We start from the raw sequence: 18,852 nt of genomic DNA, 5'->3' as shown, positions 1-18,852 counted from the left end.
AATACATAGCGGAAAGGAAGAAAGAGTATTGGATACATATGCACAAATATGTGTGAAAAAAACTGCAAAGAAATAGGATTATAAAAAACAGTTTCCAATCTTAGCAGTTATAGATGAGAGAGAGAAAGAGAGATGAGAAACAGTGAGAGGGAGAAAGATAAAAAAATGAGAAAGAGAGAGAAAGAAAGAGAGATGAGAGATAGAGATGAGGAAGAGAGGGAGAAAGAAAGAGACACACAGAGAGAGATACCTGTTTAAAAGAAAATAGAAAAATGGATATTTCAGTGTTTAAGGTTGCAGAACCCTGGGTTTAGGCAAACCAAGTGAACCTTGTGGAGATTAAGCAAACACTGGTTGTTAAACAAGTCCATTTTCCCCAATGGGCATTTTGAACCAGAAACCAGAAGGAATTGTTGGAAACTGGCAAAAAACATAGAAAACCTCAGTCACAAGACTGTGTGGGATGTTGTAACTGGTTTTGTGTGTGTGTGTGTGTGTGTGTGTGTGTGTGTGTGTGTGTGTGTGCACGTGTGCACGTATGGCTGTCAAAACAGCAAAAACAGGTCAAGTAGTTCTGGAGAGGTCAGTCATAAATTAGAACACTTGCTAAGCAACTGGCCATTAAACGAGGACCATTTATATTTGGTTTGGCAGTCACATGGCCACCTAGCCATGCCCACCCCAGTCACATGACCACCTAGCCACACTCAACCAGTCACATGACCACCAAGGCACACCCACAAATTATGCCATGCCCACAGAACCGGTTGTTAAGAAATTGGAGCCCACCCCTGAATATAATCAAACATCATATGAGATCAACAAGTAGGATTAATTTGTTTATCAGAACAAACATATAAAGAAGACATTTTTAAAAGATCCAATCTAAAAAAATAGTTCCTGGACCCTAATATAATGTATCTTTTTAAAGTATGATGCACCCTCAATTATCCATCAAGTTAAATTCGTGCAGATAATTTTGCATAATTGTCCAAATTTGATTACAAATACATTTTTGGGAGGAGTATATCCAATTGAAAGTTCATAACAAGATTTATGTCTCCATCAAGAATTAACTATCCAAAGAAATAGTAAATAATTTTGGAAATTATTTATAAATGGCTTCCAAATTATCTTTTGTGGAGCCATTAAAGTTTATGTTGCAATATAAAAAAGGTATCTTCAAATAGCAAATAAAGTATCATTCATTATCTTAAAATGCTTCAACCATAACATTGTATTTTTGGCATTTTTCTAATCACTATTATTTTAAAAAGTTTATTTTAACATTATGTCCAGAGTAATGTTTTTGTGAGATGGATGGAGATATTAATATTACATAAGTATAGAAACACAGATATATACATAACTATTCCAGCAGTTTGCTGTGTTATGGGGTTTATAAAATACTCATGGGATTGAAAGCAGTTTGGTTTCTGGAAGCTACCTGTTCCCTTTTCATCATTAATTTTTCAATATATGTCTGAAAAAAGCGAATAGGTTTGGTGAAGTAATTAAGGAATCTGCTGTGAGTTCTAGACCTGCCTCAAGCATGTTGCCAGTTGACAAATCATTCTTAGTCCTAGGAAGAAAGCAATGCCAAACCATTTGCAAAAATACTGTGAAGAAAACTTGCAATGACTTATTCAGGCAGTTGCCAGGACTCAAAGGGACAGACATACACAGAGAGAAATACCACTGAAGCATAACCAATCAAAAGAATTGTAAATCTATTCATTAGTAGCAAATTCTAAAATCTTTATTAATCTTTCGACAGGATTTAAATATGAAGTATATATGCACAAATCATTATTCTGCTGTACAAGAATTCAAAGAAAATTACAAGCAGGGAGTACTAATTACAACCAAGATAGTGAAAAAGATAGAGATTATTTCATCACATATTCTCTGATGATCATGTTAAAAATCACATTAGAAAACTCATATTTGATAAATGTATTTTTCATGTTATAAATTTAACTCACATGATTTTATTCAGTCTAAAGCAAGGAGATAATTTTCATGAAATTAAAAGTTGAATAGCATTTGATATTCAATTAAGTGAAATTCAATGTATTTATCAACTTTTCTAGGAATAGGATCTGGCTGTTAAATGTCATTACATGTGTTGAAGTTATACCTTTGGGTTCCTTTTCCCATTATGTTTGTGTTCTCTCTCCCTCTCTCTTTCCCCCACGCTCCCCTCCCCCTCCCTCCCTCTCTTTAGGAGTGGTCATAATTTACTTGCCTTTTGGTTTTCCCGTCAAGAGGGAAAACTCAACAGACAGCAGACAATTGAGTTGGGCCATCATATTCTCAAAGCACACATCTTTAAGGTAGGCAGAAAAAAATGATAACATATTTTTGTTTGATACTGTGTACTGGTATGTATTGCTATTATAAAAAAAATGTAAAGAAAGTTTACCTTCTGAGTTGTATATTGCAGTTTTATCAATTAACAGGGATGGTCAATTTTCCATTCTTAGATAGGTCACTGCCAAAACAATATAACAAAAGGAAAAACCTTACGATGTTCCTGCATGCTTTTTTTTGTTGTTATCAGTCACAGCAAAGAATAATCTTTGATTGACACAATTTCATTCATTATTCAATCTTTCTCATCCAACATGTAGAAAATGGAACGATAGATAGTAGATAGATATACAAAAGGACAGTATGGATAATTATTGTTATCTCACCCCTCTCGTGAATCTGGGAGCAAGAGTCACAGAAGTCCAGAAAATAATCTGTATTTGACTTGGAGATCCTCTTAAAATATGTTTTAATTGATAAATCCTTATTAAAGTATTTTTCCAAGGTTAAAATATAATTTGTAGATCAGAAATGATTTTTATGGGCTTTTAGAGATCTTTAAAAAATGGAAGCATTAAAATGAAATTAGGAATCCTAATTTCAGTGAGAGATGATCCAATGTTAAACAATAACACCAGGCTGATTATTTTCATAACTGACTCAGCATTAGAGTGGTAGGAAGAAAGATTACTAAGTGAAGTAAAAAGGATCATTGATACTTTTTTCTTTGAGCATAAAATTTTAAATATTCCATCTATTACAGTATTTTTGTATTGTCTTAAAGGAATTATTCACTTTTAATTTTGAATTACTGCTAATAGATATGAGATTAAATTGTTCATGAGATATAATTACAAATGAAAATAAATGCTTAGAGTTATATAATGTTTATCTTTTTCAGGGGCTTAGTAAAAAAGTTGGTGTTTCTTCCTCAATTCTTCAAGGGCTTTGGATTTCTTATAGCTCAGACGGTCTTTCCATGGCACTGGCCTCTCTACGCAATTTGTATACACCCAATATAAAGGTAACAGAAATAGAGATTGTCTTTTAAATTCCAGATTGCAGAGACCAAATCCTCTTCTGATTTTTGTCAAAACAGCAGCCTTGAGTTTAAGTAGAAACTTAGACTCTGAAGTAATGGATAAACTGACTGGACTTCGAGAAATTAAAAATTGATCATCACAGTTTGTTACCCATGATCCATCTTTTGGAATTGCCTCTTTGCTTAATATTATGTTATGTTGGTGCCAAAGTAAAAGTGACATTAATTTCATTAATGTAATTAATATCTATATTTTCCTTACATAAATAGAAGCCCTGGTAATCCTGTTCAACTTAGTACTTTCTGTTTATACTCTTAGTATAGCAACAAATCACAAAATATATAATCTATATAGAAAGTATTAAATGAAATGACAAATGCAGCTGGCAACACAGAAGTATATATTACACACCCAGCAAGGGGCTGCAGCTCACTAGCTGAGAGTCTGGGAGGAAAAGCAGACACTTCAGAACACAATTAATGTGGAAACTACCTGAATTTCAGGGTGATTCTCATTCCAGAAGGCAGATGCTGTAACAGAAAAGTCATGCTTTCTGAATCTCAATAGATGACACTGTTTAATTGAAGGAAACCAGAGCATGCCAATCCAGTTGCTTTGAACCAGCTTGGCAGACTCCACAGGATATCAATAATCCCTCAAGTAATTAGACTTTACGTCATATAGTACTTTATACATCATAACCAGCACCTTGGGTTGCACCCAGCAGCAAACTGGCTACTGATGCAATTTGCAAAGCAAGAGTGTCATGTGTACACAGTGAGGCATTCCCATCACTGTCCAGGCCGCTATACTCTGGCCTAGTTGAAGCTACCAAGTAGTCTTCAAGGACAGCTTTGTAGAATACATTGCAGCAATAGAGAATTTTAATAATTCATGTATTAATTTTATATCTTGCCTTTCTACCAGCAAATGAAGCTCAGAATGTTAGGAGATTTTAAAAAATAATATTTCTTTACAATTCATCAAAAAATTTAGAAGACATACAAATAACAAGCTAAACAAACAAGTATGGACAAGTCAGTATATTCTTTCCATCCTGATCCTAAATTTGTTCTTATCCAAGTCCAGTATATTACTTTTTGTGGGATTTTAAAGAAATAATATATGAAAATTCTAAAAAAATCTTCAGAGATTCTTTAAATTTTCACTCTTTTTCACAATCTCTACCGATCATACATAATAGATTTTACACTTGCACCTCTTTTATTGTTTATTTTTTACAAATCTATTACTAAGATGTTTTAGTGAGAAGGATAACCCCTATGAATGTATATATTCAAGAAGGCTAGAATACTATTTGTCCCTTTCTTTCTTTGCCAGCAGTAGTATCGACAAACATTTTCTACCTCTTTCTTTATAACGACCTAGCAGTTCTTGAAATTTATGCAGTTCGCATATATGGGTTATACACCTGCACAAAATTTTATCCAAAATCTGACAATCAATCTAATGGGTATTATTTAGCCTTATATATTAATTTTAGTAAAATTTTAGGCTCGAATTGTATTGGCAACCAATGGAGATCATGCAGCAATGGGTGCCATCACTGCCTGCACCATTGCATTCTGGATCAGCTATAACTGATGCATGTGATTGTTACTCCATTCCTAATTAATTTCCTATACAAAGTTTAGAGTAGGAGCAGAAAGAATGAGAGAATAATTTTTGAACTTTTATTTGGCTTTTTGTAAATTTTCCACATAAGTTGAGAAGAATATAATCTTGGTCAGAATTGGGTGGAACCTATTGAGGACTTTCTACAATCCACATAATTTTTTGTTAGATTCCCATTATCCACATATAACATGTATAATCTGGAATCTTGGACTAAGATGTTTGAAGCCCCTTCTGGGTTTTAATTATATCCAGATTCACTATCTTGTTTTTTTCATCTGCTTTTTAAAATCTTTTAGCTGGTTTGCTTTTGTTTTATATTGTATTTTATTCTTTTGTTGTATTGTGAGCCCCCAGTGTCTTTTAGAATTGGATGGCACCTAAATCAAATGAATTAAATTAAATTTACAGATAACCAACTATTAGTAAGTAATCATTCATTGCATTCATCTCTATTTTTCTCATTCTAGTATTTCAAAGAACTGCTGTCCCAATTCAAAATCAGTCTGGGGAGAGTTGGTACCAAAAACACTGAATATTCAGTTCAGAAAATCAAATTTTATCAGGTATTAGAAATCTGGAGAATATTGCTCTAATATATTACTATTTTGTTTCTTGTTGCATAGGTCAGTCGTTTGCTGATCTTGGGAGGTGCCAACATCAATTACAGGACCGAAGTGCTAAACAATGCCCCAATTTTGTGTGTCCAGTCTCACCTTGGTTACTCTGAGATGGTAGCCTTGCTGTTGGAGTTTGGAGCAAATGTTGATGCCTCTTCTGAAAGTGGCTTAACATCTCTTGGTTATGCTGCTGCTGCTGGATATTTAAGCATTGTGGCACTTTTATGCAAGAAGAGAGCCAAGGTAATGAAGGAGTTGGAGTGAGTGACTGCTAAATTGGCATAGTTGAACTATCTAGAACACTTAAGTTGGATTGGGGTGCAATAAGGTGGAGTTGCTCTTTAATTTATTTGAATCACATAAATGACTATATCTTTCTGATTAAACAACTAATGGAAGAATAAATGGAATTAGGGATATGCATTTCATATATGGATCTGAAAAGGTGTTAGAGAGCAGTTATGGGCATACATACTATATTAACAATTATTATTAACTGTAATTATACTATATAACAATTATTTAAAACAGCTGTATTTTTTCCTGGGCTCCTTTGATAATCTTGCAGTCATAAAAATAATACATAGTTCAGGATGAGTAACAGGATGTGACATGCTATTATAGAGCATGTGGCTGATTGAGTTTATGAGGATAACTGAGCATTATTTGTATGAAGTGGTATTATAAACTTTTTCCAGCTACTTTGAAAAAGCTGAGGATCCAAACTGAAATGCAATCTGTATGATACTCTGGTGAATTGCATATGTAAGAAACACTATAGTTGAGAACTAATATTTCCCAGGATGGGAACGTTGAATATGTCTATAATGTACTAGTACTCCACATTATGCATGAGAAATGCAAGCAAGGTGTCTGCTAAGATGAGGAAAACATGGGGAAGAGGAGTGTCAGGTTTAAATTGTGGTATAAGAAAAGTCTGTACCCTAATTTTGGCAGAGGGCACTCAGTTGATTTACTGTAAGTATGTGGTCTTTTGACAAATCAAAATTTTAATTAATCATATTGACCAAGTGCCTAGGTAGCTTTTATGGAGTTTGAGTCTGATAAATAGCATGATTTCCCTTTCTACACTTCTGTATCAGTGATGGGAGGACTGTCACATACCCATTTGGGATTCAGAACAATGGCTACTGTCCAGTTAAGATATTGTTTTGATATATACATAAGACAGCTACTGAATTCAACCAACTAATCCAGAACTTGAATAATGTAACTATAGAACATGTCACTACTGCAGACTACATAGCAGAAGAGATAACAGAAGCTATACTTGTAGTGGGTATCTGCTTCGTTGCAAGACAAATATGACAAATCCAACTAAATTTACTACCTTTCAAGTAAAGAAAATAAAGATTTCTATGAGACAGAGGACTTTCGTGTCAATCAAGCCAAAAATACCAAGCAGGTAACAGCAAAATCAAGAATGGCTGGTGTCAGAGTAATGATCATTTCACTACCAAAATGAAAGGGTAGACAATTCAGTTATGAAATGCCTATAAAATATGATATAAATATGTAAAAAATGTACTAATTAGTGCACTCAGCACTTGTCAAATAGCTAGTCCTTAATTTACAACCATAATTGAGATCAGCATTTTTGATACGAAGCATGATATCCTGTGACCACATCACTTAGCAACAATAATTTCAGCAGTTCCAATTCCTGCCATTGACCAAGAATCACAGGTAAATGAGTACCAATCCCAAACCAAGCCATTCTGGGCTTGATCCAGGGGTGGGATTTTACCGGTTCGGACCGGTTCTATACAACTGGTTGTTACAGTTCCCAGTAGTGCAGAGAATCGGTAAAACGGATCCCTGGCTGGCCCCGCCCCTCTCCGCCTACTCCTCCGCTCCTGGAACTGTTTTTGTTATCGCGCATGCGCAACATTGTGCGCATGCGCGACATGTCTGCAGCCTGCTTCTGCCCACCCACCAGGGCAGCCATTGCTGCCTGCCTTTCGCTGTGACACGAGCCTCTTCGCTACTCTGCCTGCTCACAGATAAGCCTGCAAGTCGTGCTAGCCCTTCCCCAATGTCCCAGGCCCTCTCAGGGCCTCCTGCTGCCATCTCCGGAGGTTCCCCGGGCCTCGCCCAGCCTACCTACCTACCCCACTCATCCTCGGCTGGCTGGCTAAGCCACCACGTGGCACGCCAGTTCTTCTTACCACAAGGTGGCTGCGGTGCAGCGAGCTGCAGGCCTTGGTGCCCCCCCCCCGCCCTCCCAAAGTACCTCCATGTGCTTGAGCCACCCCTGGCCACCGCCATACGTGGAAATCTGTTTCTTTTGGGAGGATCGGGGTGGGGCGGGGGTGCTCTAAGCCCCCTGCCACCGTCACCACCGCTGCACGCCAAAGGCCGCCTGTTTCCTATGGTAGGATTAGGGTGGAGTGGGGGTGTGCTGCCGCTGCACACTGAAAGCCACCCGTTTCCTTTGGGAGGATTGGAGAGGGCCAGTGGTGCTCAAAGCCCGCTGCCACCACCGGCGGCAGCACTGGATGAAGCCAGCAGCCCCGGGAGCACCTCCGCCACCCAGGAGAAGGAGGGGCTCTGAAAGGCAGAGGCTGCTCACTTTCTTCTTCTCCCGCTGCTCGATTGCTTCGCATAGCTGAGAGAGAGAGACAGAGAGAGGGGGAGACAGAGGGGAAGATAGGGAGAGGGGCAGACACACACACACACACACACACACACACAGATATATGGGGGGAGAGCCATAGAGAGACAGGCGGGGAGAGAGGTGGCAATGTGTCCTGGAAAGACGCCGGTGGTGGGAAATTTCCTTGGGCAGCTCCGGAGACAGTGAAAGAAAAGCACACCTGGGCATCCCCCAGTCGGATCCAGCAGCACGAGTGAAAGAAAGAGAATGTTCCCTCTCCCTATCTCCCCCTCTCTCTGTGTGTGAAAGAGAGACCGGGGGGAGACAGAGGGAAAGAGAGAGAGGAAAGAGAGAGAGAGAGAAAGAAAGAAAGAGAGGGGGGAAGAAGAGTGACAGAGATGGAAGGAATAATGGGGTCATATAGGAAGTCAGCATACAGGCATCCAATTCTGGTTGCATTAGGAACCTTTTGTTTACAATATCTGTAAATTTGGAATTTTCCCTTCTGTGCTACAAATTTATTTTTGTTAAGAGCATGGGATGTTTGAGTGTTACATTTCTGAAATGTTTTTTGTGTGCATTCATGGAAGTCGTTAACTTTGATTTGTCAGTCTTGGGTTGCCTGATTATTACCTTCAGGTGAATTCTTGAGGTTAAATAGAGTCTAAGTAAATAATAAAGTTTTCCATTCACAGTTCCTAATGTCTGGTTTTTGAAGAAAGGATCGTTTCTAAAGATGTTATTATTCTTGTAAAGTTTGTTTTGTCTGTGTAAGTTCTCTGCAAATGCCACATACAGAGACACAATGAAGAGAAATAATATCTGGCTATGAGTGTCAGGGGATTAAAAGTATTGAGTCTCCTGTTTTGCCTGCGATCTTAGGTTGAAGGCTGTAAAGTCTCCAGTCTCTTTTACACCTACATAACTACAACTGTTGTTCTTGGTTCTGACCTGGTTCAATAGCTTGTGATCCAATGTAAGAAGGATGTTGAGGAACAAAGAGTGAAAGGGTGCAGAAGTATTCATCCAGAATTGAAGGTTGGGCTTCTGGGGAGAAGGAGCATCTTTGGGACTGAAACTCATGTACTGTAGATACAACAAGAAGCATCAGTTGGGTCTAGGAAGGGTCACCAATCTGAGACGTTAAAGGTTGCGTGATTTTGTAGGGTGGTTCCTTCCTTCCTTCCTTCCTTCCTTCCTTCCTTCCTTCCTTCCTTCCTTCCTTCCTTCCTTCCTTCCTTCCTTCCTTCCTTCCTTCCTTCCTTCCTTCCTTCCTTCCTTCCTTCCTTCCTGCTATTACCTTTCTTCTGGGTTGTTCTTATTCTGTGATACTGTAGAACTGGGGTTGCTCTGAGCATCTTCTTGTTTCTAAGCTGCCTCGTTTGTTTCTGTTGATTGCATGTATTTATTTATTTTTTTGAAGACCCTGCACAAAGATTACAAAGCACAGTCCCTGCCTGCAGGCTTATTCTCTGAGAGGCAGAGTACAATAAAACAGGGCCAAACTGGGAGAATCCCACCCCTGGGTGTGTGTGTATGTGTGTGTTTAAGGTGGACTTCCTAGCTTTAGAAGGAGAGAGGGAAGGGGGAAGGGACAGAAAGAGAGAGAGAAAGAGAGGGAAAGAGAGAGGGGAGAGAGAAAGAAAGTGAGAGAGAAAGAAAAGAAAGAGAAAAGGGAAAGAAAGAAAAAGGGAGAGAAAGGAAGTGAAAGGAAGAAAGGGATGAAAGGAAGGGGCAGAAAGAAAGGGAAAGAAAGAAAGAGGGAGAGAGGAGAATGAGATATATGGATGGATAGGTAAATACATGGAGGGAGGGAGAGAGAAAAAAGGAGAGGATGGAAGGACATAAATCCTGGCTTTGGAAGACTTTGAAGCAGCACAGCAATCTAGGGCTGGCTTGCAAGGGATCTTGGAGGTCATCCAGCCCAACCCCCTGCCCCAGCAGGAGATCCTTACAGAATCAAATAATAACAGGGTTAGAAGGGTGTAGCTTTGTGAAGGTCAGTCGTAAATTAGAACACTTGCTAAGCAACTGGCCATTAAGTGAGGACCACTTACATTTGGTTTACCAGTCACATGACTACCTTCCCGGGCCTTGCCCTGCCCTCTTCAGGGCTCCCCAGGCCTTGGAAACTGGCAAAAAACACTTGCTAAGCAACTGGCCATTAAGGGAGGACTTGGTCATTAAGCGAGGACCACTTACATTTGGTTTGCCAGTCACATGGTCATCTGGCCACGTCTACCTCAGTCATATGACCACCTAGTCACGCCCAGTCAGCAAGCCATTCCCACCCCAGTCACACGACCACCAAGCCACACCCACAAATTAGGCCACGCTCACAGAACTGGTTGTTAAGAAATTTGAATCCCACCCCTGTCTTGATCCCTGCTTGCCTTGAAATAAGGGATTGTGTCCAACTCTTCTCACTCACCTACTTCCTCCACATATCTGTCCTTTTTATCACCCACCATCCTGCCTTGCAAGGCAGCAAGCAACCCCTGATTGCATGACTGTTTTCCATGCTCTGAAAAGTTGCAGTCACTCCAGTTCATATCCAGTCCCAGACAGTCACCTTTGCCATCTTGCAAGACCTCTGTCGCCCTGGACCTTCATTGGCTTCTTGTTCCTAATGCTAATGAGGTGTGCCTAGCCAGGCTGCTGGGCCAGGATTGAGTTGGCTTTGTAGTATGAAAAGAGGAGCCTTAAAACCACAGCATATAAAAAAGCTGTTTGTGCTCCATCTTGGGCCAGGCCAGGGCTGGGTTTTCACTGGGGGGGGGAATGTCAAAAGCAACCCCAGCTACAGTGCAAAGTCCAACCTCGGCCAATCCAGCCCAGGAGTGCAGCAAAAAGGAGATTTTTTAATTCTTTAATTTGGGTTATGGCAACCTGTTTCTGTCTTGTTTGCCTTGGGATACATTTTCAATAGACTTTATAATTGATCATATTTTAGAACTTAACCACTTAATTTTTTTTAATATAAATTTTATTTGGGTTTTCACAAAATAAAACATCTTTTTTTAAAAAAATAGCATGATCCCGGGTTATCATTTCTCCATACAGAAACAAACTCAATTTCATATTCATCTTTGTGTTCTATTCCATGTCTTATTACTATTTTAACATTTTCTCCATAATTTTTTCCCTCCCTTGGTTTTCTCAACTTTATTTTTAATTATCTCATTCCTTTCTAAATTCAATTATATATATATTTTCCTAAGTTTCAATGTCTTTCTAATCATTATATTTATACTTTTGTCTGTCCTGCTTCAATTTTATATTATCTTTTCTCATTAAACAAATTTTCCCCTGTAGTTACTAATTGGAGTATGACACCTTTATATCTTTTAATTTTGTCCATTCAACTCTTAAACTTTAATTTATGCCTTTAGAATTATAACATTCAATATAGCACATAACTTCCAGTCGAATTCTTTATAAACTTTCCATAATTCTTTTTTTTTCTCCATATTTCTCTTCACTTATATTTTTATAAATCATTAATAATAATTAAAATGTTCCCATCCTTTCCTAATTTCATTCTCTCGTTCTCTTTATTTCATTTATTTATTAACAAACATTCCATTGCATTACAATAAGTATTTTATCCATCATTTTAATCACACATTGTTTTATATTTTCTAAAATTATTTCTATTTCTAATATACTACCTTATGTACCTTTGCAGAATCCCTTTTTCAATTACATTTTCACCCATTATCTCTAAATAGGCTTATACTTTCAATCCTTAAACATTTCCCCTGTTTCTCTATATCTTGTTTCTGTCTTTTATAACTTCTTTTCTTTTCCTTCTTCCCCCTCTTCTTCTCCCTCCCCTTTTTGTCCCCTTGTCTCTCTACTTCTAATTCTCTCTTCTGTAATCCTCTCTTCTGTTGTTTCCTAATATTGTAATTATTTTTCAAACAATTCTTTTTTGGGGGTTGTTTTTTCAAATCTTAAACTTTTCAATCTCTTTCCCCCCCTTTCCTTTTCCCCCCCACATAAAATTACTTGATCATTAAAGATGGCTTCTTCTTTGTCCCGACTTTCTTGTTCTACAAGCGTTTCTTGTTGTTTCTCATAGTTCCAGATCTCCATTTCTAAAAATTGAAATACGAAGCCAAAAGAACCTCTTCCTTCTTGTGCATCTTCTTTCTGTTTTTTAAGTTCCATTTTCAGTTCTTCCAAAAGTGATGCCATTTTAAACACTTTTAAACAACCACCCGATTGATTTTAGTCCTTGAAGTCCAATAGCCAAAAATCCAAAAACCACCAAGCAATCCAAATAACCCAAAGCTGTTTCTTCTTGCTTCTTTTTTCCACTTTCTCTTCCTGGGGTTCTATTATTTTGTTAGAATATATCTTTTAGGAATCTTGTTAAAGTTTCACTGTAAGTTCCTTTTAGTTCCAGGCAGTTGCCTCCATTTTTCCAGATCCCGCCCTTTTATTCCTTCCTTTTCTCTCCTTTCCTTCTTTTAAAGATTTTTGAATATCCAAAAGTCTTTATTATTCCTTTGACAATTTATTTTCAGCTTAAATGCCTATTAATGTCAAAGTGGATTTTTTGTCAATTTCTTACTTAAATCTCTTAGCTGTCAGTATAAGGAAGGGAAGAAAAAAGAAGCCAAATCCTTTCCCTTCCCTCTCTCCTTCGCTGCTTCAAAATCTTCTTTGGGAACAATGTTATTTTTTATAGTTCAAATTCCAGGGTACCTTACATTGTTGCTCTTTCAGTTCAACCCGGTCAACCAAAACTTTCTCTTCTTATCTTCTTCCTGCACATTCTTTTCTGGTAGAGTTCTTCTTTGAGGTGGCCATTTCTGACCACCGCTGCAACCACCTTGGGGAAAGGGAGTAATGGCCAGCTGAGGAGGAGAGATGCGACTCTCCTCGACCCTGCTGGCGGTCTCCCCCCTCTTCACCACCTCTACGAGATGGCTTAGCCCCAAATCCAGCCAGCTCGGGGCGCTCCGGCGGCGAGCACGGATCGAAACCATGCACGATTGCGGATTTTGGTCTGTCATCGAAGAAGCTCAAACCGGAGCTTCAATAGACTTTATAATTGATCATATTTTAGAGCTTAACCGCTTAATTTTTGATGGGACCACAAATCATGGCACATATTTAGTGAATTTTATTTCAACAGATGGGATGTTGTATTCATTTTGTTGTTGGCCAATACTCCATAGAATAATAAGACAGCAAATGCAACCTTGGAACAATGTGTTTGTTTATTTAATCATTTAATATATGAGAGAATTTATTTTTAATTCAGATCTCCCATCAACTGTCATCTTTGAATTCACTTATGGCTACCATGATTGGGTTTGGGTTTTTTTCCTGAGTATCTTCTGCCTTTGAATGTACCAGAAGCTTCATTCTTCCTTAGGAGTTTTAGGCAGGTCACTCCTTCAAAAACTACAATATAATGCATTAAATATTCCTATCACTACTTTCCTAACTGTGAATATCTAGACTGGCTCCCTCCAGCAATATAATTAAATAATGGGGTTTTCTATCAACCATCTTTCCTCTAAGAATTTTCAGAGAAGCTGGGGCTATGCTTATTGGTTAATTCTTCATAGTGACACAGTGAAATGGCCTTTACTTCTAGCTTTCTTGCACACTAAAGATACTCAGTTGTCATTGTTCTATGATTATTCAAGTATACCAATTACCAAGCATACATCAGCTCTACTGCCTCTTCCAATCTTAATAAATGGGGAGGAGTGTATTTTAGAGTCTTGATTTTGGCAAGGCAAATTTGAATATTCATTTATTGGAAAGGACAGTGTGTGTATACTTGGGAGGCCATGACTGCCATGCATATACCCTGCTCCTTATGCATACAAAGAAGCCGTAAGTATCTGTGTCCCCAGCTATTAACGAAGGAGGGGACCTTGATGAAACAGAAGAGGCTAGGTATGGGTGATCCAGGAGAGAGTAGCATAGTGACTCTCCAGTTCTCAGATTTGCAGACTAGAGAAGACTTTATTGCTGGAAGGGAAGATTTGAAGTAATGGCTCAACTGGCTCTAGTTGAAGCGGGGTCTTAACAGTGATGAATATGAAGTGGGAAGAAAAACAATATCAATTTTTACAACTTGGTCTTCAGAAGAACTTTCTGTGGTGGGAGACAGAGAATTCACAAGGGGATACATAAGTGTGAGTCAAGAAGGGCATGCAAAGATGTCAGGGGGAGGGTTAATGGTGAATCAAGGAGGGTGCAAGAGTTTGGTGCAAGTTGGGGACAGGATGGGAGAGAGGGTGAGGTGCACTTATAAGTGTGAACCTGTTGCCAAGCACATAGATCACAATCACATGATCATAGTGATGTTGGGACAGCCAAAATTCCAGGGACAGGGCGTAGCCACCATTTGCCATTGTAACTTTGAACATTTGCTAAACAAATGACGAGGTCAAGGACTACTTGTATTATAGAACATCTATTTTCAAAGAGCACCAATTTATTCATTCATTCATTCTGGCTAATTCTGCATATATTTGGCCAGAGAAACATAGTAGAAATATTTCTATGTGTATATTGCATTAAGTAATGAGAGCTACTGAAACAGTTTACTTTAATTTTGATTGTGGCTTTCCTTTTGTTGCAAAGGTGGATCACTTGGACAAGAATGGTCAGTGTGCATTGGTACATGCAGCTCTTAGAGGCCACCTGGAGGTTGTCAAGTTTTTGATTCAGTGTGACTGGACAATGGCTGGACAGCTACAAGGAGTGTTCAAAAAAAGCCAGGCCATCCAACAAGCACTCATTGCTGCTGCTAGCATGGGATATACTGAGGTAAACTGATCCATAGTCTTGCTGAATGGCCAAATAGTCTTCAAGTTCGATATATTTATTCAAGATCCTGGTTAATAACTCTTTATTGAAGTTTGAAAGAAGTGAAAGAATTGCCACTATTGAGGGAGACTGGATTGAAATATGATGAAAATAGTTTTAAAACTGAATGAATAAACATTGATAACTATGCTGATAACATTACTTTAAAAATGCTAAAAATGCAATTGATCTGCCTCTGTTTTAAATTTTATATTCTGCTTTTATGTTTTCAACATTTTATTTGTAACTTCCCAGAGTCCCAGAGGAAGATTGACGTTTTCTGAATGTTATTGATTGATTAATTAATTAGTTTAAAATTTCTAGTTATGAAAATGAAGAAAAGGAAAAAAATGGGAATAAGATTAAATATAAAGAAGAACAAACTAATGACAACATATCCCAGCTTAAAAATTGACAATGAAGATAATTGATGTGGTGGGCATTATCTGTCTTTTAGGATTGTCTATCAACAGTAAAAGAAACAACAATCAAGAAGTACACCTAAGACTAGCATTTGATAGGGCAGTAATTAGGGCCTTGAAAAAATGTTCAGATACAAGGTTGTGTCCATACTTACAAACATCAAAATCATGCAAGCAATGGGTTTTATTGTGACACTCTATGGAGGCAAACACTGGATTTTGAAAAAGCAGAATAGGATAGAATTAATGTTGTTTTGCATTTTGGTGTTAGAGAAGACTTCTGAGACTACCATGAATAGCTGAGGAAAAAAAAACACCAAATTAATCATATAACAAATCAACCCAGAGTTTTCACTTAAGGCACAAATGACCAAGTTCATTGACAAGAGGTTACCACCGACCAGTAGCAAAATTGGTCAAATCAAATCAATTACAGTGACAGTGGATGTAACATTGGAAAATCTGAAGAATCAGACTGGGATAGATCATCCTGGAGGTCTGTTTGTGTAATTGCTAAGAATTAACATCAACTTTAAATTTAGCAATCAGATAGTGACCACTTTGCCAGAGGAGGCATCAAGAAAAAGTGCTGTGGTCAAAATGATCATATCTTAAGATATCTTAATATACTGGACTATATAAGGCACTTATGTCCAACCCACAGTCCACGGGCCAGATGTGGCTCTGGACCATAGTAACGTATCCCACAAAACAATACAAAATATAAAAAATAAAGACACTTGTACATTATGTATTTTATATGTGGCCCAAGTCAATTCATCTTCACTCAGTACAGCACAGGCAAGCCAAAAGTTGGGCAACTTATCAGTAGTGGTGTTCAGCCGGTTTGCACTGGTTCGGGCAAACTGGTAGCAAGGATTTGGCATGGGTCACCAAACAGGTAGTAACTTCTGGCTCATCACGCCCCCGATCTGCTCGCTCGGTCACCGCTCGCTCACTTGCCCTGCTCACTCAATGCTCCCTCACCCCACCCACCTGGCGCTAGCCCACCCAATCAATCCTTAAGGTATTTCTTTTTTTTCCACTCCCAACAATCAGCTGTTCCTACAATCAGCTGTGCCAGGATTCCCCTCACTTACTGCTTTGCCCAGGAGGCCCAGGAAGGCAAAAAGAAAAACTCTCTGCGCCCCCTCCATTTTTTGCCTTCCTGGGCCCCAGGGAGGCCCCAAAATGAAGCATGAGGGGCTGCTGCATGCTCCCCCCAAGGCTCAGTTTTCTGCCTTCCTCAGCCCTAGGGAAGCCTTCTGGAAGCAAAAAAGCCTCCCCAGGAGGTTTCCCTGAGGCCCAGAAGGCCCCAAAACAAAGTGTGGGGGGGTGTGCTCAGTTTTCTGCCTTCCTGAGCCCTAGGGAAGCGTTATGGGAGCAAAAATGCTCCCAGGAGGCTTCCCTGAGGCCCAGAAGGCCCAAAAATGGTGTGTGTGCGTGTGCGTGTGCGTGTGCGTGTGTGTGTGTGTGTGTGTACTGCAAAAAGCAAAAAAAGCCACGCCCACCTAGTCACATGGCCACGCCTCCTTAGCCATGCCCACAGAACCGGTAGTAAAAAAATTTGAATCCCACCACTGGCAACCGTGATATATAGAGCTTTAAAAGTCAGTACTTTAAATATATCAACACATACACATTCTTTCTCTCTTTTAAAATTAATTTTTATTAAATATTTTAAATAAATAAAAGATGAGTACAAAAATATACAAAGAAAAGAAAGAAAAGTGGATGGGAAAATTGAAGAAAAGAACACAATTAAAGAAAGGAAGAAATAAAAATGATTTCCACTCCTCTTTACAAAAGTTACAAATTAATTAATTATCCTGCTTTTCTCCTTAATATTACAATAATTCCTCCATACCTTATTTAGTCTCTTTTTTCAATCATTAAATCTAGAAATCAACATTTCATTTTCTTCCATTTTCAATAAAAACTTTATAAAAGGCTGTAGTCTTTTATAACAGTACATATTGTCTTGTTCTGACCAAACAGGTCAGTTTGCCATGTGTGGTAAAATGTCCTTTCATTTTATTACAATTCCAACATTGATTAGAAGTATCTTTATGCATATTAAATAATTTCTCTGGTGTCATACATCACCAATATATCATTTTGTATAAGTTCTCTTTTAATACAACATTAATTTCAATACCTTTAGGCACATGCTTTTCCATTAATCTATTTGTATGTTGTAGCTAAAATTCTTGCCTATTTTATCATGTAATCTTTGACTTGTTCCTCTTCAATTTCAAATTTCAACAAAAATGTATACATTTTTGCAGTCAAATGTTCATCATTTGTATACAGGTCAATTTTTAGGTTCCATCTTGTATTGTTCAATCCCAAAACTAAATCCCTCTGTAATTGTTCTCTTGATTTCCACTTGAATTCTTTTCTTCCTATATTAATAAGTTGTAATATATTGACCATTTTTCTTGCCAGCTGTTTATTATAAAATGCTTTCAGTGATGAGAACATAAAGGTATCTGTGGACGCAACCTGGGTTTATATTTATTCCATAATCTTAATGTGCAAGGATAGGTTTCAATTTTTCAACAACCGGTTCTGTGGGCATGGCTTAGTTGGTGGGTATGGCTTGGTGGTCATGTGACTGGGTGGGCGTGGCCCACTCAACATCACTCGTGTCAAGGGGGCTTCTCACGTGGACTCTCATGACAGTGGGGATGCTGCAATTGTCATAAGTGTGAAAAATGGTCATAAGTCACTTTTTTCAGTGCCATTGTGACTTTGAATGGTCACTAAATGAACTGTTGTAAGTCAAGGATTACCAGTAAAAAAATACAAAAAGCTTCTTTGCTTGAAAAAAGCTGCTCTAAATACCAATCATTAGATTAAAAGTACCTGCAAGCCAGAGTTACAAATCAGGCAGGGTGCCAGAGCACCTTGAGGAATTAAAATAGTTAAAATGCAATGATAACTATTAGCAGCCAACTCTTGCTCATAAAGTGAAACCCTTTAGCAGGGAGGTCATTTAAGCTCTCCAGAAAATGCACACCCAGGAAAAGCAATCCTTAGATCCATTTGCACCACTTAAAAATACTAGCTGGTCTCACTTACCTCACAAGATATCCTAAGGAAATCATCCAGATTTAAGGAAAGGTCACATGCCCCCCAGAAAGGCAGTAAAAAAATCAGTGCCAAGCTTGCATCCTGCCTCTTGAAAGTACACCCCAAGAGGACAGTGCTAGATACCACTAAAGCAGTGAAAGAAGACCCCCTCCCCAGATAGAAAAAGAAACCATGAGGCAGGAAAAAATTCAAACACAATACAAATAATTAAATCACAACAGTAGCTGTTGCTTGTTGAAGCTGAACAGGGAAAATTATCCCATCAA

The 18,852-nt window shown here is 38.3% G+C and overlaps 1 protein-coding gene across 7 annotated transcripts in view; it reads left to right on the top strand.

Annotated features, from left to right (window-relative positions):
* Positions 1-18,852, top strand: part of TANC2 (tetratricopeptide repeat, ankyrin repeat and coiled-coil containing 2) — a 370,844-nt gene that overhangs the window by 288,137 nt on the left and 63,855 nt on the right. For all 7 annotated transcript variants that reach the window (XM_087947472.1, XM_087947477.1, XM_087947475.1 and 4 more), the window contains 4 exons: positions 2,228-2,336; positions 3,215-3,337; positions 5,618-5,854; positions 14,844-15,029. In XM_087947472.1, the coding sequence (XP_087803598.1) occupies positions 2,228-2,336; positions 3,215-3,337; positions 5,618-5,854; positions 14,844-15,029 (655 nt within the window). The remainder of the gene's footprint in view (positions 1-2,227; positions 2,337-3,214; positions 3,338-5,617; positions 5,855-14,843; positions 15,030-18,852) is intronic.

This window comes from Notechis scutatus, chromosome Z (assembly GCF_049901735.1).
Source record: "Notechis scutatus isolate UNSWTSFEM ecotype Mainland chromosome Z, rNotScu1.2, whole genome shotgun sequence".
NCBI classification, from domain to species: Eukaryota; Metazoa; Chordata; class Lepidosauria; order Squamata; family Elapidae; genus Notechis; species Notechis scutatus.
Note: the sequence above shows the minus strand (reverse complement) of the source record. Positions and strands in the feature narration are given on the sequence as shown.